This window comes from Coffea eugenioides, chromosome 8, assembly GCF_003713205.1.
Source record: "Coffea eugenioides isolate CCC68of chromosome 8, Ceug_1.0, whole genome shotgun sequence".
Classification (NCBI taxonomy): domain Eukaryota; kingdom Viridiplantae; phylum Streptophyta; class Magnoliopsida; order Gentianales; family Rubiaceae; genus Coffea; species Coffea eugenioides.
The window spans coordinates 38,037,128-38,057,907 of record NC_040042.1 but is presented as its reverse complement, the minus strand read 5'-3'; the positions used below and the strand labels follow the sequence as shown (position 1 = coordinate 38,057,907).

At 33.9% G+C, this 20,780-nt stretch overlaps 2 protein-coding genes across 2 annotated transcripts; both read left to right on the top strand.

Annotated features, from left to right (window-relative positions):
• Window positions 1-12,226: 12,226 nt before the first annotated feature.
• LOC113781083 (60S ribosomal protein L5-like) lies at window positions 12,227-16,015 on the top strand. The gene is made up of 9 exons (XM_027326927.1): window positions 12,227-12,319; window positions 13,125-13,194; window positions 13,293-13,384; window positions 13,804-13,930; window positions 14,021-14,100; window positions 14,238-14,354; window positions 14,980-15,114; window positions 15,208-15,377; window positions 15,674-16,015. Exons 1-9 carry the CDS (start codon window positions 12,317-12,319, stop codon window positions 15,786-15,788), a joined length of 909 nt encoding a protein of 302 aa, XP_027182728.1. The 5' UTR covers window positions 12,227-12,316; the 3' UTR covers window positions 15,789-16,015.
• A 1,913-nt stretch (window positions 16,016-17,928) lies between these two features.
• LOC113781480 (molybdate transporter 1-like) lies at window positions 17,929-19,372 on the top strand. The gene has a single exon (XM_027327423.1). The coding sequence runs from the start codon at window positions 17,942-17,944 to the stop codon at window positions 19,319-19,321; it is 1,380 nt and encodes a 459-aa protein (XP_027183224.1). The 5' UTR covers window positions 17,929-17,941; the 3' UTR covers window positions 19,322-19,372.
• Window positions 19,373-20,780: the final 1,408 nt, after the last annotated feature.

The following is a 20,780-nucleotide window of genomic DNA, read 5'->3' as shown; positions in this document are numbered from 1 at the left end:
AAAAGAGAAAGGGATCAAGCGGCCAATTTTCTTTTTTCCCTTTCATTTTGTCAATAAAAGTAAAACTGAAGTTTGAAAATTGAAAATTGAAATCTAAATTTTGAATCATTAAGTTATTGAATTGTTAAGTATTGAATCTGATACATTTAAGTGTATACCACATTAAAAGATAAGTGAATAGCCCATTATTTATTTTTGGGAGCAGGTTTTGCTTAAGAAATTCAGTGTTTTACTTAATTAATTCAGATGTTCAATTTTTTATTATCAAACGCACCTGAATATGTTAAAATCTGAGTCTATTAAGTTTAAGTGTTGAATTGGATTATCAAAATGGGGACTAAGGTGTTACTTGAAATTTGGCAGTACCATATGTATTTCATGTAGGTTTCTACTTATATTAAGAAAATTTGAATTATAGTTCATGACTTAAGAAATAATGCAGTATCAATTAAAAAATTGGAGTGATTTTTCAAGAGATCTATGAGTAATCTGACAAGCTAATGTAATTAACCCTTCAAATACTATATGAGCACGAAAATGGCCAAATTGAACAGAACAAAAACTAAAAAAGAGATAATGAATCCTAAGGTGCCTTAAAACTACTCTTGAAGTCCCAAAAAATAAAATTAGTAATTCATTAAAAGATTGAGTTGCTTACACACGTATTTTGAGGACATACACAATCACTTTTCATGTAAACAAATACGCTAACCACAAAAAAAAAAAAAAAGGCTAACCACAGAAGAAAATTATGGTTTTGTTTGATCTCTATCAGATGCTTCATTTCACCATCATGGAGACATGAGAGAGAAGCCGCCCATTTGTTGTCTGATGAAGCCAATGCAAGTTTGGATAAGACACCTAAGTTGTCAACACCGACCAATGTCAAACTTTCACTCTTCAGTCTTAATCTCATTCTTTATCATAAAATAAAACAATTCTACAATTCCATCCTTATAGTTATAGCCATTCAATAGTCACATGGTTAATAATTGAACCATCAACCCAACCCCACCCCACCTCACAAAAAAAGAAAAAAAAAATAAAAAAATCTTAATTCCACTTTGTACCCTTAAACTATACCTAAATTCTCATTTTAATTCTTAAAATTAAAAATATGATACTTTAGTTCATTAGTATAAAATTTTTTCACTTTAGCCCTCTAAAGCGTAAAATTTGTCTCCTGAAGTACAAAATCTATTTCATCAATGATCCTCGAGAAAGATAGCTGTGTCCAATTATAGTCTCTCTTAGTATTGATCCATTGCTAGTTTTCTTGAAGCTGAAATATTAAAGAATCCTCACCTCAGTTTGCAGTTGCAGGCATGGAAAGTAGCCATATATTGGTATCTACACAATCTGATGGCCAACTGCATTGGCGCCTATTTTTTGTGTTAATAATATGGAAGTGTTTCTTGTGAGTTTGTTGAAGTTGAAGCTATTGTCTTTTTTCAGATACTGAAATAAACACACACACTTAATTAGACTAAGCACGAGAGTTAACGGGTAAACCGGCCCGATAAACAAGCAATCTAAGGGGGACCCACAGAGCAACCCGATCCAGCCAATTGGTGACATACAACCAAGGTTTGTAAAATCGGGATCCTACGTAGGATCAATTTTAGTTTCACAGAATCGGATCATAGGATCGGATCGTAAGATCGTAAGATCCCACCAAAAATTCTTAATTTACTAAATTAATGAATTTGAAATTCATATACCCTTTTGTACATCCTAAAAGATATCAAATAAATAAATTACTCATAAATATATAACATTTTTTACTTACTATCTGACAAGTAATAAAGAAGAGAACATAAACCTGTTATCTGTCATGATTTCAAGTTTTAAAATCAAATGCTTTATAGTTTACACAATCATAATTTCAAATATAAAATAATTATCAACCTCCACAAATACTAAAAAGCCAAACATCCAAAAAGATTTTCAAGATCAAAATTAACTACTAAAATGCCACCTGTCAAGTTTAAACAAACATGAAAAAATAAAAAATAAAATAGTAACAATTCATCATTTTCAAGTATCATAATAATTCAGAAATACATTAATTTATAACCAATCATTTCATCAAATTCATTATCCCCATAATTCACATTATCAAAATCATTATTTTCCCAGGATTTCGTGCCTTGATGCCTTGAAGCAACGGGTGTTGGAGCTTGAAGCTTTGAAGCTTGAAGCTGTAGCTTGTTGGTACTTGGTAGACCGTAGAAGCCGCAGGCCCGCAGCGATTTCGTCTTGTTGGTAGGCGTATGAGTTGCAGCAATGGTGGTTTGATGGATAAATCTAGGGTTTTGGGCAGCGATGGAGAAGAAAAGGAAAGTGCAGGCTGAAGAATGAAGAAAAGATTAAGGTGGCGTTTGGTTCGCACATCGGAATTGGATTCGGATTCGGAATCGGATATCTTGGGTTTGGAATGAGGTCATTCATTCCAATACATTTGTTTGGTTCAAGTACCTGGAATGTGTATCATTACTATAGTTGATGTTTGGTTCGTCGACTCTTTCGGAATGGAATATAATAAATATATTATAAATCACATTGTAAATGATAGTTATTGGCTCTTTGTAAATGAGATATAAGAAATTTTTACTAATTAAATATATTAGTATAAATGTATTCGTAAATTTAGTCTAACTGATTAATAATTTCTATTAGTAAACATGTATAATTATTAGTATAATTGATAATATTAATTATATTACACAAATTAATATACATTATATAATATATAACTAATATTATTATTATTATAAGTTTGTAACTAATTAAATTAAATATTATATATATAATTATATATAAATATATAAATATACAATTATAATTATATAATATATACAAATATTTTATATAAATGTAATATATATTACATATTAAATATAGTTGTTATTATATATTATTATATTTAAAATAATAATAATTATTATTATTATATAATTTATTAACATTACATACATGTATATATATTATAATTATACGCACATATAATATACATTTATAAATATACATATATATTATAAATATATTATTATATAATATTAATAAATTTATAATATATATTATATAAGTATAATTATATTTAACTAAATAATTATAATATATAATTATATAATATCATTATTATTAGTTTGTAACTAATTAAATTAAATATTATATATAATTAATTATAATTATATGAAAGTTATAATATAAATATAAATATATAATTATAATTATATAATATATAAATATTAATTGTACTAATATTTTATATAAATATAATGCATATTAATTAGATATAGTTATTATATATTATTATATTTAAAATAATAAATATAAATATAATTATATAATTTATTAATATTATATACATGTATTTATTTTAATTATATGCACATATAATATACATTTATAGATATACATATATATTATAAATATATTATTATATAATATTAATAAATTTATAATATATATTATATAAATATAATTATATTTAACTAAATAATTATAATATATATTTATATAATGTACTAATATATATTATATGTATATATTATAATATATAATAAATATAAATATTAATTATATCATTGTATAATTATAACATGTAATTGGATTTGTTTCTTGGAATCAAACTTGGGAATCGGACAAAACCCACCAAAATACTTGGGAATGGAGAAACACCAAATTTTTAGAAATCATTTTAAGATTTCAATTCCCATTCCAGTGAACCAAACACCATTTATGGGGTTCATTCCATTCCCCGAATCCGATACCCTCTTACCAAACGCCCCCTAAAAGAAACGTCACAAAGGAAAGGAGTCAATTAGTCAAAGAGACAAAGACTCAAAACCCAAAGGACTGACCGATTGAGGAAAGGAGAAGAATCGGCGCTTTCTTTGACATTTTGAGCAAAAGTTATTAAAACATTGCAATTAAAGGCTGCAATTCTTTGATAAATTACAATCATATCCCAAATGTTTTCATTTACTTGCAAAATGGATCCTCATATTTCACATATTAGCAAGGTTTGTAAAATCGGGATCCTACGTAGGATCGATTTTAGTTTCACAGGATCGGATCGTAGGATCGGATCGTAGAATCGTAAGATCCTACCAAAAGCTCTTAATTGTAATTAAAGGTTGCAATTCTTTGATAAATTACAAATATACCACAAATATTTTCATTTATTTGCAAAATGGAGCTTCGTATTTCACAAATTGACAAAAAAATTGTAGGATCGTACGATCCTACCGATCCTACGATCCTACACGATCCTACCGATCCTGCTACGATTCTATGCGATCCTGCAAAGATTCATATGATTTGCGACTCTGCATACGATCCGGATCGATTTTGGTTATCCGGATCGTAGGATCGTACGATCCTACGATCCGGATCGCGATTTTGACAACTATGCATATTAGTAAAATTTTGTAGAATCGTTGTAGGATCGTAGGATCGTACGATTTTATACGATCCTACCGATCCTATGAACGATTAATGTAATTTGTGATTTTGAATGCGATCTGGATCGATTCTGGTTATCCGGATCGTAGGATCGTACGATCCTACGATCCGGATCGCGATTTTGACAACCATGCATACAACTGCCACAACTGAAGTATCTACACATTCAATCCAACAGTTTTTTAGAGGTCTTTGAGATTCACTTATCAGTTATTACTTTATTTTAATTAGTTTTTTTTTTCTTTTTCTCTCACTATTTCTCTTTTTCTTTTAAAATTATATTTTTTTCTTAGAGGGTTTTCATTATTTCTCCCTAAAAAATACTCTGCATTATTGATACATTTGGTTATCATGATAAGTTTATTTTTGCATCCCGTAAATTAGTTAAACCATGTTACCAAGTTAAATTAATTAGTAGTAAAAGGAAAAAAAATAGTACTAATAAAACGTTATAAATGAATAGAAAATGAAAAGATACAAATCTTTATCATTTAGACGTTTTCTATCCTTTTAATTCATTAAAGTTAACCATAATATATATATATATATATATATAACACATTTCATGCGGCAAGAATTACTAAAAGAAAAATTTTAATGGAAACTCATGTCTAGAAACCGATGTTCTGACTTGAATCAACCACCATGTTACCATGTTACTATACCTTTTTCAACTCAGTGTTTACAACTACATAGTCATCAGTTTTGATAGATTTCAAATTGAGCAGTTCAACAAGTTTCATCTTGAGGGCATCTTGAGTGAAGAAAACTTATATGATACTAGCATCAAGGCATTGTTTGCCCCTGCATGTGATATAGGACATACTATTCACCAAAATCTCTGATCAAACTATGTTGTGTAAGCAGAGTTTGAGGTGGCAGTAACTCTCAAGATCCAGTGGCCTTCCCACGCCCAAACCTAATTTGGGCAGCATAGACATAAGAATATGGGACTAGGCTTAAATGCGAAGATACCCAAAAATATTCATCCAAAATATGGATGATGTGTTTTTTTGGGTTTTTATCTAAAATTTTACTTTAATTTATTACAAAATTTTTGAAAAAACCTTTTGTGTATTTGGAAGTATTCGAAGGATAGTTGTAATATTCCATCAGTCACCCTTCATGTGCCAATACCCTAGCACCACTACTGCTGCCCCTAACTTTGCCGCTTGCCATCAATCTCTTCCTCACTTTCGCCGCCACCACATTCCTCTACCACCCTCACCTCCCCCTCCTCCTTCTCCATTCTCCCTTCCCTCTTCCTTCCTTCCCTATCTTTCTTTCCCTTTCCACTTCCTCTCATCCCATTTCATTCCTCTTACATCCTCCTCTTTCCCTACCGTTATTCGTTATGTCCTTCTTCTTTTCCTCGCTACTCCCCATCTCCTTTTTCTCCTTCTCATCCATTTCATTCCCCTCTTCCCTCTCTCTCTTTCCTCTAGTAACAATTAATTGATTTTGTTAGGAATTATTGTGTGAACTGTACATATTCATCATAATGGAATCGGGGTTGGAATAGTTGTATCTCACAAACAATAAGGGATTCGGTGCCCTACAATTGCAAGTGTAACTACAAAAGTTCTTTTGATGGTTTAGAATTGATCATATTAGTTTAGTTCAAGTCATGCTATGCAATTCAAGATTTTGTGATTTTGAAATGAGTAATTCAGATCAAATTGAATTGATGTGATTTGATTTTGGCTATTAAAAGCACAATATAATTACATCAACTCTGAATCAAAATATAAATGGCAACAATGTACAACTTAAAAATTTATAGTTCAAATAATGTCATCTAACTCTTGACGTAACTTTTTTATTTTTAGTTTTTTTAATCCTTCAATCCTTCCTCACATCCTTTTCACCCTCAGGTACAGGATTCATATCTTAAATATAATAGCAAGAAAGACTCTAATAGCCTTTCCCTTGACATTGGACAAACCCAATGGTTTAACTCTTGACATAACTTACATGTATGGATTAATGTGTAATGTGTACGATAACTAAATATTTTAAATCCATTAGAAAAATTCATATTTGTGATACATTATACCTAGGTTAAAATGTGTTACTATCATTTCAAAAGGGCTTCAATTAATAATGCAAAACAAATTAAAGTCCCTTTTACAACCATGTGGCATTTTACTATCTATTGGGAAAAAACAAAAATTAAAGAAAATAACTTAATAAAGGTTAAACAATAAACACAAAAAGATTTGTATTTTGTTCATTGCCATTTATACCTTTAGGATTAATTTTACTTTACAGTCTTCAACTATACCAGCATTCCTACTTTAGCAAAAAGGGAAAAATCCATTTTTTGTCCCTAAATTTTGAGTTAAAGACACATTTCGTCCCTAAATTTTTCGACAGAAAACATTTAGTACATGAATTAACAATTTCTGGCCACATTTAGTCCAAAAACGATAAATTACTCAATTTGGACGGACACAAAAACCCAAATATCGGTAAAAACCAACGAAACGAAACCCACCATTTTTACTCTCTCTTACCTTCGTCGCTTTGCTTCTCCAAATTTCCCTTTTTCACACTGATTTTCAATTTCCATCCTTAAATCCTAACTTCTGGATCTACAATCTACCAAGAAATGGAGTAGAGTTAATGGAGTAATCCACCATATCAAGCAACAAAACTATATCTACAATTGGTACTTGCCCTAAAATGAGGTCACGAAGCTCAAATCCTCGATTTCGTCCAATAGCAGTAGTCATGTTTGTGGGTGCGGATTAAGACCAAAATTGACGACTTGTTGACGGGATGATAATTCTGGAAGAAGATTCTATGGTTGTCCAAGATGGCCGGTAAGCATAATGTAATTTTTTGTAAGTAAAGTGCAGAAAATTCACTTTGCTGATGCTGTAAGAATGTGGTTGTATTTATAGAGGCCGGATAGGTGCAAATATTTTGAATAGTTTGATGAACCAATCTGTGCAAGAGGAAGGAGCATAATACCTGGTTTACTGAGAAGGATAAATAAAATGGAGGAAACAATTCGAAAAAGTCGAAGAAGGGAAAAAATTATGATTTGTATTATCCTGATGTTGGCTATGCTACTTATGATATCCATTGCTAGGAAAAATAGGGGACATGCAAATGCAAGAGAAGGAAAGTTGGTACTAAGGTTGGAATGAGTTACCAAAAGGGGGGCTGCTGACTATGGTTCGTTTCTTTCATGGGGCAGAAATTTGACTGAATTTGTAAACGTAGAATTAGCATGCTTTTAGATCTTGCAAATGATGGTGCGCAATTCTGTAACTTGTAGGTTTGATTTAGAGTGCTTATGTTGTGTACTACTACCCCTACTTCTGGTTGTTAATGTGAAAGATGGTTTTGAATGGCTGTTGCATGTATGTTGTACAAAATTTGATAATAAAATTGCTCTGTTTCAGCAAAATGATAGTAAGGCAATTTGGATGAAATAGGAATAACATAAAAAAGATGACCAGCAGCATAGTGAGACAAATTGTTTGTACGTAATAATAACAAGCTAATCTGGATTTTATGTAATATATTAATAAGCCAATATACACAAATTGGCATCATTTCCATTAAGTAAGAATTTAAAATAATACCAAATTGGACAACTTGTTCACGGACCATAGACTTTCTCAAAAAGGTGATTAGCACCATAATGAAAGCATCTTGTTCAAAAAGAGAAGTCTTGTTCAAAAGCATTAGCAAAAGACTAAGACTAAGACTATTACATAAAAAGTATCAGCAAAAGACTGCCATCATGTGCATATTTATAGCTGCTTCTTTTTTTCCTTCAACCTAAAGGAAGCAGCAACACTTTATTTGGTAGCAGCCATGTCTATATGTCCAGCCCTACTCTTGAAAGACACCTTATCCTTGTCTTTTTTTTTTGATGTAATGGTTGGCTATATTTCACTTGAGACCTTTTTAGACCAAAAACTTCATACAAATTAGGTGAAGATGGGACAGGCTCTTTGACACCAATACCAACAACTATTTCTGTTGGTCTAGTTGCATCCCCCTTTTTTGGCTTCTTTCTTTTCTGCAAAAACAATAACATAAACGTACAGTATGTTGAAGAATGTTTGAAGTAACAGAAAAAAAGTGAGACAAATACAATAATTATAGGCACTGGAGCTGCCTTATCAACTGAATTCTTGTCAAAAATTTGAGAAATACATGTAGCTAGCTCTTCAGTTTCAGCTTCATCTTCATTGCAGCCTACAGAGATGTCTTCAACATTTGCAGTGGTATTCTAAGGAACTTGGGAGGCTGCATGGATTGCTTCAGTAGATACTGTATGCTGCTTATCCTTTCTAAGCTTGCAAGATCCTATATTGCGACCTCTTTGCAGACAATATTTGCATCTTATTACCTGTCCAACTCTGCGTATTTTTTTTTGTTTTTCCTTTCCTTACTCTACCTTATCCATACTCTTCCTCCTTTATTTCTTTGGTCTTCCAGCTGGTTTACTGTACAGAGATGGTTTTGGACCTTTTAAGTTCAGTGTTCTCCTAATTTCTTTCCCTATTCATTGGACACACAACCTTCATAGCATTTCAAGTATTTCTCCACTGTATATCTATTGGCTACATACAACATTGAATCTTTTTTTGCTATCCATAGTGCAGAAATAGCATGGGGATAAGGAATTCCCGTCAACTCCCATCTCCTACATGAACAGGTATGGTCTTTGATGTTCACAGCATAATGATCACTATATGGGGAGAAAATCTCATTCAAGTCATCATTTGATTTGAAAGGAAAACATTGAGTGACCTTTTCCATCCTTTTTTCTATTCTCTCAATAATTCTAGGACAGTACATATAGTTTTTCCACCTCTGTTGAGTCAAGTCCCTATTCTGCTGCAATCTTTGCATCATATACAATCTTAACAATTCTAGCATTTCAATGATTGGTTTCTCCCTAGCATCTACTATTTTGCTGTTGAAACACACATTATTCAACAAGATATCACACTTGGACTTGAGGGCTAAAATAGGCTCTACTCCAATGAGCTGGAGGTTTATAATCAAACCCTTTGACTGCATGTATGTCAATTGCTGCCATTTCTTCCATTCTGCTGGCAAATTTTGCTGGAATAGTTGTCTTTGCAGCAGCCCATAAGACTTTTCTCAGGGCTTCTTCTTTGAATCCAGCAGATGAAAGGTTGCCATGCATGTGTTTCACACAAAACCTATGAGCTGTATTTGGGAAAACACTGTCACATTCCTGAATCAGTCCCTTTTGCTTGTCACTTATGACAGTCCACTCATAATCCCATTCAATTTTCAAGTCTTCTTTGAGTAACTTGAAGAACCATGCCCAAGATTCCTTATTTTCTCCCTCTGTTATAGCATATGCAGTTGGATAAATGTTATTATTAGCATCTAATCCAATATCTATCAATAGAACTCCCCCAACTGACCCTTTCAAGAATGTACCATCTACTCCAATCAAAGACCTACATCCAACTAAGAAACCTTGTTTCACTCCATCAAAACACATGAACAACCTTTGGAACCTTTGCTACTGTGTTGGTGTACTTATAGATCCATCCATAAGTTTTCAATATAATGGAGCTACTAGGGTTGGATTTCTGAATTTCATGCATGCATGCTCCTAACTTATTATATTGGTGAGTTTACCTCCTATGAATAATCTTCATAGCCTTTCTGCTGGCCCTGTATGTTTGTTTGTTTGTTTTTTTTTTTTTTTTTTTTTGTGAAAGAGCACTTATTATCCTTCATTACAGTCATTCTAAAGTACTCTATATCTACCTTAGGATTAGTCCTAAACTCCTCAATATACTTTCTACCAACCCATCCAGAATTTACAAATGAATTGTCATGGTAAAACCACATTTGTGGGTGTCTTCAAATGTCTTGATTTGCACACTATCTTCCCTACTCAATTTTCTAGCATAAGTAAGCCAGTCACACCCTTCACTTCTACATTTTGCCCTCAATCTGATTTTGTTTTGCTTTACAAATTAACATGGCTTGCCTTGTCTTATACTATAATTTGTCACAACCAACTTGCACTTTTTTATACTACTGAACAACATTTTTAACTCTAATTTTGGATTGTCAATATCTTTGGGGTTGAAGACTGTACATTCACCACTGATTTTTTTATCATCATGTTCATTCACAGTTTCAAAATCAGATTCAGAAAATAGGGCAACATCATTGTCCTCTGGCAGCTCCAAATTGTCATCTCTTTCAATTTCAGTTGACTTATTTTTCAAAAAATTCTTATGGTGTTCTACACCTAACCATTCAGCATTTTTATCTACATTGTCATGGAACTCATTATTATCACTATCAGTCATATTATAATCAGGGTCCACTGCTGAAAAAAATGATTCACTCCCTGAATCAGAATCATTATTATTGTTCCCATTAGCCTCATTGTCATTTCCTTCCCCTTTCCTCCCCCTATACGGTCAGTATTAGGTGTATTAAAATTGTCATTACCATCAATTCCTTCATTCTCACCAATCTGATACAGATCATAACCTAACTGTTGAATAAAGATTTTATGGAATGATATCTCAACATACAAAATAATTTGCCTATTTAAACCACCATTCCTTTTAATATATCCATGCAATTCTCTACTTATTTCTATCCTTATAAAGTTCTTGTTTTCCCAACCATAATATACTTTGTGTCCATGCAAATCAGCATTTTCAGTCAATCTATCTACTTCAAAAACATTTAAACCTATGCTTTCAAAAAAGTCAATGACACATGCATCTCTATCCTCATAACGTGGATGAGGAGTGTATGAAATCAACTCTCCATGGTGACGCCTTAGAGTTATAAGCGTACTACCTTGTTCTGATAAAAAAAATGCACATATCAATCATTCAATAATCAACAGGGCCTACACTAACAACAATGCACTCAATAATGCATACATCATGGACCCATCTTAATATCATAATCACAAATAAGGACCACATGCATATTATTCAAACATTTATGCTCCGACAATTAGGTTAAAAATAATTAATCTTTTCAACCCAATACAACTCAAAGTAACGAGAATATACCTACAATGCAAACCTCAGGAACCACATCTAAATATTATACTCACAAAAGTTAAAAACTTTTACATTTAACTCTTTATCTAATAAATCAAAAACCCTAAAAATTTTACTATAATTTTGAGGTGCGTGATCGTTGAATTCTTTCTTCCGAACCGACATTTTCTCCACGCTCGGTAGCTTTCAATTACAAATCAGAAATCTCTACTCTGCTGATTGTGGATTTGAATCGGTGTAAAAAGGGAAAATTTGGAGAAGCAAATCGATGAAGGTAAGAGAGAGTAAAAATTGTGGGTTTTGTTTCGTTGGTTTTGGCCGATATTTGGGTTTTTGTTAACGGCCACGTGAGTATCACGTGGCATTCTCTATTTAAATTGAGCAATTTACTATTTTTGGACTAAATGTGGTCAGAAATTGTTAATTCATGTACTAAATGTGTTCTGTCGAAAAATTTAGGAATGAAATGTATCTTTAGCTGAAAGTATAAGGACGAAAATTGGATTTTTTTCCTTAGCAAAAATGCATATAACAAAATAAAATGGGCCGAGAAAATCTCCAATGTGCTGACCCAACTCCCAGGCTTCGTTAATTTTGGTTTGGGTCAAAGTTTTGAATGATAATAGCCCAGTAGTAAAACTTAGCTTGAGAGCACTAGGGTTTTAGTTCTGATATATAAGCGGCTTCTCTGGAGATGGATGCTCTTCTTCAGCTTCCTAAACCCGCCCTCTCCCACCCAACAAATCTCGGCGGCAAGCGGCAGCTGTCGGCGGAAGGAAGCAATTTGAGGAACCACAATGGTATAAAAGAGAAAAACTAAACCTACATTGCTGGTTCAAGCTGTTAAAAATTTTACAGTAATTTATTTCGTTTTACCTGGATATGGATTTGCTCTGATGTTTTATTTTAAGTTTTCTGCATTTTCTCGGTGATAAATGCGGAGTAAAACTGTGAAATGCCTAGGAGAACTGTATTAAGAAATGTTACGAGTTTTCAGGAGTGAGTCGATTGCTTTTGTGGAAGATTTTGCTTAGTTATTTTGTTTATTCTGTTGCTTTGTGGATGATTTTGCTTAGTTTATTTGTTTATTCTGTTGCCTTTTTTTTGGGTTTCCATAGGTTAATTGAATGGTATGGTTCAATCTAGTCAAATTGAGGACTTTAGGTTCCCAAATGCTGCTGGTTAAGTTAATCTACTAAAAGATATCAATTAAATTTATCAGTTAATCGGGTAAAAGATTTAAAATTAGAGGAAATTTTTTGGGTTTGGACCATGAATGTGAATGTGCATAGGCTGCATTTGGTTCTGAATCAGAATTGGAATTGTTTCAGAATAGAAATGTTGCTTCATTTGACAAGCCCGGGATTGTTATATTATGGTATGTGGTAACGTTGCTGTTTGAACTCTGAAGTTCTTGGGCTGTTGATCCCAAAAGGGTTCACTAGAACTGGGCATGATATGATTATTTTTAACTGATCAATGGGTAATTTCTCTTTTTGGGTTCAACTTTTACTAGTTTTTGCTAGTTTCTGTGTCTGTGTGTTGTGTGTGTTTGGTAGGCTTTTAAGTTTTTTGATTCAATCAGATAACATATATTACTTTCAGGGATTCGTTAAAGCCCAGAAAACAAAAGCATACTGTAAGCGGTATCAAGTCCAATTCAAGAGGAGGAGAGGTATGGGGGTTTTGGTTTGCCTCTATGTTGCTTTTCATGCTGAGGATATTATGTGGTACTGAATGCTATTAATTTTGATTTTTGTCTACATTATGTAGAGGGGAAGACAGACTATCGAGCTAGGGTTCGGTTGATCAATCAGGACAAAAACAAGTATAATACCCCAAAGTATCGGTTTGTTGTGAGATTTGTATCCTACTGTCTTTCTTTTTCCAAGTTTTTTTCACAGGAATTTTGGCATCATTGCTTATCTTATTGCTAGGATTATTTTTGGTTTTCTCTGCTTTTTCCTGCATGGGCATGGGATTCTTTTCGCATGTGTGTCCTGTGTTTTTTGTCTGCTCTTATTCTCTCCCTGTTACCTTTTTTCTTGCTGTTTTTTCCCTCTTGGGTGGGTTCTCAGTTATTGGCAGTTGATAGGTATGTGATGTAGTATTGATGTCTGAACCTCGCTGTCTGGTGCATGAATCTCATTGGTTATTTTACGTGGTGCCACATGACTAACTGACTGAACTGGTGATGTCTAGTTGGAAGATAGTTTATTACTGTGTAGTATAGAACCTCATTATGTTTTTGTGGACCGATATACCACCTTGACACTGGCTGTAGACCAACAAGGACATTGTTGCACAAATTGTTTCTGCTAGCATTGCAGGTGACATTGTGCTTGCATCAGCTTATGCACATGAATTGCTGCGTTACGGCCTTGAAATTGGACTGACAAATTATGCTGCTGGTACCTACTTGACTGATTAGGATTTGTAAGTTTGATTTCTGGGCAAATTTTTAGTTGCATGTCTTCTGACTGTGAGAAGTGGTATCTCAGCTTACTGTACTGGTCTTTTACTGGCTCGTCGAGTTCTCAAAGAACTTCAAATGGATGAGGAGTATGAAGGAAATGTTGAGGTAACCAGAGTGTATACCTCTTAATGTATATATGATCTTCTCTTGCACTTCTCTTGATAGAGGGGGAAAAGGGGGTGTCATATTCCAGTGATCTGGAGCAATTATTTATTGAGCTATTAAGCCTATTATACTGGCAGGCTACTGGTAAAGATTACTCTGTTGAACCAGCTGATAGCAGAAGGCCTTTCCGTGCTCTTCTGGATGTTGGTCTTGTACGGACCACCACAGGCAACCGTGTTTTTGGTGCACTCAAGGTTAGACTCTTATTCATGGTCTTTCATGCTATGGCGAAATGCGGGTCTATTAACTTGAAAAAATTTTGCCGCCTTTCACTTTCAATTTTGATATGCTTGGTGGTGAACTGATTTGACCAGTATAATATGTTGAATGATATGTACCCTTTTAGTCATAGAGATGTGGAAAAGTTGTAGAATACTCTGAAATCTGAATGAATATTCCTAACGGCATGTGGTGAGAGTAACGGTGTTGGTCTATAAGTCTGAACGACCTCATTATTGACATTCTGTCGCGACGAGTCCACTATGAAGAATGGTTGATAATTGTTATGTTTGTTCAGTATTAAAATTGTGTCAACATTATACTATATATTGTGCTGATGTATCAAGCACGATACATGTATTTGCTTGTTTCAAGAGCTTTGGAACTGTATTTACTGTTCAAAATCATGTCTTGACGTTTGAGGAATAGGAATGGTGATGAAGGTTTTAAAATTACAAATGTAGCCAATATCCAAACTATCCTTTGGACATAGAAACTGTCTAGCCAATTTTTAGGGAGAGTTTGATACTAGTTCAAGTTATGTTTGCAAACCCAGTTCAAATTTTGTACCATGTGACATTATTTTGTGCTTGGTTTTAGGGGGCATTGGATGGTGGGCTTGACATACCTCATGGTGAAAAGAGGTTTGCTGGATTTGACAAGGAGTCTAAACAACTTGACCCTGAGGTTCACCGCAAGTACATCTATGGTGGGCATGTTGCGGCTTACATGAGAGTAAGTATAATGTGGATGGACATCATTTCTGTTTTGGCAGTTTCTTTTTAATTCTCTGTCTGGAGATGCTATGTTGCTTTTCGGAATGTGCAGACATTGATTGAAGATGAACCAGAGAGGTATCAGTCTCATTTTAGTGAGTACATAAAAAGGGGTTTGGAGGCAGAAAATATCGAGGAGTTGTACAAAAAAGTCCATGCAGCTATTCGTGCTGATCCTACTGCAAAGAAATCTGAGAAGGAGCCTCCAAAGGAACACAAGAGGTAAGTGTTTTATTAGAAGGTCTGGTCTCAATCTTTCTTTAGTAGTTGCTGGAGTAACTGTTTGATGAAGTTGAAGCACATTTGCTCCTACTAGCAGTGAGGAATGAGATAGATGCATTTCAATCACTTATTTGCTTTCTTGGTAGTTTCCTACTAAACTGAAATTTTTTAGAACATGAATTCTTTGTAATAGACCAATTATGTTGACTCTTGCTGAGTCACTTCATCTGCCGAACACGTGTTTGTATATTTCCTTCATTCCTTGTTCTGATGTACCGAGTGGATACTTCTTTCAGGTACAACCTTAAAAAGCTAACTTATGAGGAAAGAAGGGCTAAGTTGATAGAGAGGTTAAATGCATTGAACTCGGCTGCTGGAAATGATGATGACGACGAGGATGGTGATGAGTGAACACAGGAAAAGTTGCTGTTGCATTCTTTTTTTTGTTTTTTGGGTATTGGGGATAGACGTCTTCCCAGTTTTGTATTTTGGGAGAATGAGAATTTATGACCTTTGGAAGTATGACAGGAACTTTATATGCCTAGTGTTGGTAAATTTTAATGGATAGTTATCCTATTGTAGAGTTTGAAGGACGTATCACAAAAATTGCTTGAATAATTGTATGAATTTTTTTCAAAGAGTACGATGAAAAGTTTTCGATGCGTCACAAAAATACGTGTTTGGTAAAATCAAGCATATAAATTTATACGTGAGTAGTACGAACATATTTGAAAGTTATGAAACTAAAAAATATGAATAAATATATTATATAGTTTTCGGAGACTATACTATATTTATACTAATATTAAATATGGATAAATATATTATAGTTTTTATGATATAGATTGCTCTTATTTTTTATATAGTTTAAGATGTGTTTTTTGAATAATATTTGCGGGGGTGTATTATATGAGTATTTACTAACTATGATCCTGCATCATCATCCAAATAAAACCCAAAAGAAAAAGGCCTTTATACCATGATATAATTACAAACAAATGCAACTAAGGCAGTGAATATGGGAATAACTAACTTGATGTAACATATAGACTCCGTCAAACTCTTTCTTATAGATGATGAAGATTCTATACCCATCTCAATCTCCAACAAGTTTTATATTCTTCCCGAGGTAAATTCTCTCTTGAGGAGAATGCATGATCATCATCAGCGCTAACGCCCTCTCATCAATTTAAGAGCTGCATTAAGCTAACTCAATGGCACGTATTCTTTTGAATCGACCAGTCTTGCATGCATAGAGTTTGGAAAAGAAGACTACTGAAGGCATGGGCAAGATCTGAGATAAACTCAAGCGAACCACTCAGAATGGGAATGGTGAGTGGAGGAAGCTGTAGCACTCAGAATAGGAATGGTGATGGCTCGGGAAGTGAAATTCCAATCTGATTGCAAAACGATCGTGGACATGATCTCATTGGAGGAAAATGCCAGGGAATCCAGAATTGCAGTTGTACTATAAGATGAGGGGCTTGTTTGACCAATGTACAGTTTCTTTTGTCCTTAGAATCGGTAACATGTGTTCACATAAACTAGCAAAGTCTGTTGTTAGGCATGTTAAAAAATGTTAAATGGGAAGGGGACTTTCCCATGTAGCTCCTTGAAGTGCAATTTATGGTTTTCCCATGCCTGTGCAACCTTTGAAGTCAATTGTAGCAGGGAATAGATGGGATATAAAATGATGGAAGGGGGAAAGAGGATTTGAACTCAATCAAGACCCTTACGTTTTGAAATCTCAACCTTAGTCACTAGATCAAAACCTTCTCGATAATAGAGTACTTGAACACTTCAATACATTACATTTCTAACATGAATATTCATGAATATATAGAAATATTGTTTTTTTTTTCTTGAATTATTCATTCACGTTTGCATTGATTCACAACTTGTGCTAATATAAAAAAGAACTGTGCTAGTGCACAGGTCAAAATACTAGTTTTCCAATGAAGGCAATTAAGGTAGATTAAGGTCAAAATACATTACATTTCTATCATCAGCAGCCTTCTTGGCCCTTGCTTGCTTGATGCCTTGTGCCAAATTCACCGGCAGGCATTCCTCTATTGCTAATGGCCTCCCATCAAATCCAAGGGCCGCATTATTACGTCAATGACAACTTTTTTTTTTTTTTTTTAACAAAGTCAATGACGCCTGCTCTTTCATTTTTCTTGCAGGTACGCATCATACATAAATGCACCTCTCTTCAGTCCAATCAAATCCTGCTTGATTCTTGACATATTTTTAGCACTATTTCAAAAACAAGAACTCCCAAAAATCCTCTCTTTCATTTTTCTTGGTATGCATCATACATAAATGCACCTCTCTTCAGTCCAATCAAATCCTGCCCGATTCTTGACATATTTTTAGCACTATTTCAATAACAAGAACTCCCAAAAATCCTCTCTTTCATTTTTCTTGCAGGTATGCATCATACATAAATGCACCTCTCTTCAGTCCAATCAAATCCTGCCTGATTCTTGACATATTTTTAGCACTATTTCAATAACAAGAACTCCCAAAAACCCACAGCCGCCAAACTACCAAAGAGCTAGGCTATGGAAAACCCTTTAGAAAACACTAATCAAATCAGAAACCGCGGCCAAAGGTTCAATGTTGTACAAAAAGTGAAGAACAACTTACTTTTCAGATCAAAGTGGGCGGAGATAAATGGTGCAATGGGGGATCTAGGCACTTACATTCCTATAATATTGGCTTTGACACTAGCCAAGGACCTGAATCTTGGTACCACGCTGATATTCACTGGTGTATACAACTTTGTCACAGGTGCAATCTATGGTGTCCCCATGCCAGTGCAGCCGATGAAGTCAATTGCAGCAGTGGCCATATCTGATGTAGATTTTAATATCCCAGAAGTTATGGCATCAGGGATTTGCACTGCAGGGATTTTACTTGTTCTTGGTGTGACAGGCTTGATGCAACTTGTGTATAAGCTTATTCCAATTTCAATTGTCAGAGGAATTCAGCTAGCACAAGGCTTATCATTTGCCATGACTGCGGTCAAGTACATAAGAAAAATACAAAACTTATCTAAATCAAAGTCTGGTGCAGACAGGCATTGGTTAGGCTTGGATGGATTGCTCTTGGATGTTATTTGTGCTTGTTTCGTTATAGTTGTTAACGGTGCTGGCGATGACAATGAGTATGCAGCAGAAACTGAGAGTGGTGCCAATGATGCCAGTGGATCAGGAAACAACAGAAGAAAAAGGTTGAGAAAAATCATAACTTCTCTGCCTTCTGCTTTCATCATCTTTTTGTTAGGTGTGGTTTTGGCAATTATTAGAGGGCCTAAAATAGTCAAAGGATTTAAATTTGGACCATCTCCTATTGAAGTTGTGAAAATGTCTAAGCATGCATGGAAGGAAGGATTCATTAAGGGCACAATTCCTCAACTTCCACTATCAATTCTAAATTCAGTGATTGCTGTCTGTAAATTGTCGACTGATCTTTTTCCAGAGAAGGACATCTCAGCCACGTCTGTTTCAGTTACTGTTGGAATGATGAACTTAATAGGATGTTGGTTTGGAGCCATGCCATGCTGCCACGGTGCAGGAGGGCTAGCTGGACAGTATAAATTTGGTGGGAGGAGTGGTGGATGTGTGGCCCTCCTTGGTTTAGCCAAGTTGGTTTTGGGTTTAGTTTTAGGTAGCTCTCTAATGAAGATTTTGGACCAATTTCCTGTTGGTGTCCTAGGGGTTCTGTTATTGTTTGCAGGGATTGAACTTGCTATTTGCTCAAGGGACATGAACTCGAAGGAAGATGCATTTGTCATGCTGATTTGCACTGCTGTTTCACTGGTAGGCTCTAGTGCAGCACTCGGTTTCCTGTGTGGAATTGTTGTTTATTTGCTTCTCAGGCTAAGAAAACTGTATGGTGGTCAGTCTTCTTCTGCAATTTGCTTTCATGGTAACCCATAATTGAGGTCTCAATGTATGAATCCAGGAAAGCTTTCCAAGCTTTGCCTAAGATTTTTGTGTCTTTTTTTTTTTTTTTTAATGCTTACACCACCCTTATCTGGTGGCAATAAGATCTGTAATTTTAATGTACACCTCTTGTATAATAATGGTTTAACGTTTTTTACTTGTTTGATGTTCTATGTGAATCAGAACAAGAATAGCAAAGGAAAAGAAATTTCATAAAGGGTTAAAAACAAAAAAGCCCTTTATGGTATACCTAATGCACAGAAAAGCCCTCCGTAGTTTCAAAACATACAAAACGACACCTTATGTTTTGAACTAAATTGTAAACTAACAGAATTTGTTAAACTTAATGAAAATGACGGTTTCGGCCGTTAAACTTACCGGATTCCGTTAAATTTACCGTTAAGTTTACCGGATTCCATTAAATTTAACGAATTCTGTTAGTTAACAATTTAGTTCAAAAATGAGGTGTCGTTTTGTATGTTTTGAAACCGTGGAGGGCTTTTCTGTGTATTAGATATACCACATGGGGCTTTTTGTTTGTTTTTAACCCTTTCATAAATAATAATGAAGACAAAAAAGAGGGACAATTGTTTAAGGATGGAGTTTATTCCTACCACACTAAGGAAAGGATAAAGAACCATGTTATTATTATTTAGAGTCCACCTACAAAACACATTTGAAAATTCCAACGTTCCTAAACGGTACACACAAACATAAAACCCCTTGTTTCAAGGAGATGGTGCATTTTTTAGTTTATTTTTATCGCTAAATCGTACCCTATTATGAGCGTGTTCTCAACTGATTCTAATTTTGTAGAATTGCTTCTTGAAAATCAGATCTTTTCAGAATAACTCTTGTTCACAAAAGTCATTTTAAGAAATGCATAGATGTTCTCAAAAAAAGTTAAAAAGTTGATTTTGACAAAAAGATTACTATGTTACACTTATATGCTATATCAATGAATTTTTGCGCTAATTAAATAATTTTTGATGTAATTAATAACTTTTCTTATGAAGATTAAATGGCAAATGAGAAAAACAAAGGACACATAAATGGTCATCTGAAGGTAGTTTAATAATTATATTAAAATTAGAAGAATAATTTTGTTTACATGAAAAAGTAGGCTAGAATCAAAATTGACCTCAAGACGTGCTTTTGATTTTCCGCTTTTATGGTCCCAAAAGCCTTTCAAAAATCAAAAGTTAAAATCAAGTTTCTAAAATAGTTAAGATATATATAGGGGGGTTGTTTGGTAAAATACTAAATTATAAGGGGATTATGTGATAAAACACAAAATCACAAGGGGTTATATTGTCATCCATGTTAGGTTTATATATTAGGTTTTTAAATTGGGATAATCTCGATATTTCTCTAGGTTCTGTTATAGATGATTATTTTCCTCATTTTTACACTTTAGTTCAAATTATGAGAGGGTTATGTATAATTTATGAAA

Excerpts from the sequence above, each read along its gene's own strand:
- LOC113781480 (XM_027327423.1), top strand. The coding sequence starts at position 17,942 with ATGGAAAACCCTTTAGAAAACACTAATCAAATCAGAAACCGCGGCCAA.
- LOC113781083 (XM_027326927.1), top strand. Across the intron at positions 13,195-13,292 it reads CCAATTCAAGAGGAGGAGAG|AGGGGAAGACAGACTATCGA; the intron begins GTATGGGGGTTT and ends TACATTATGTAG. Across the intron at positions 15,115-15,207 it reads ATGTTGCGGCTTACATGAGA|ACATTGATTGAAGATGAACC; the intron begins GTAAGTATAATG and ends CGGAATGTGCAG.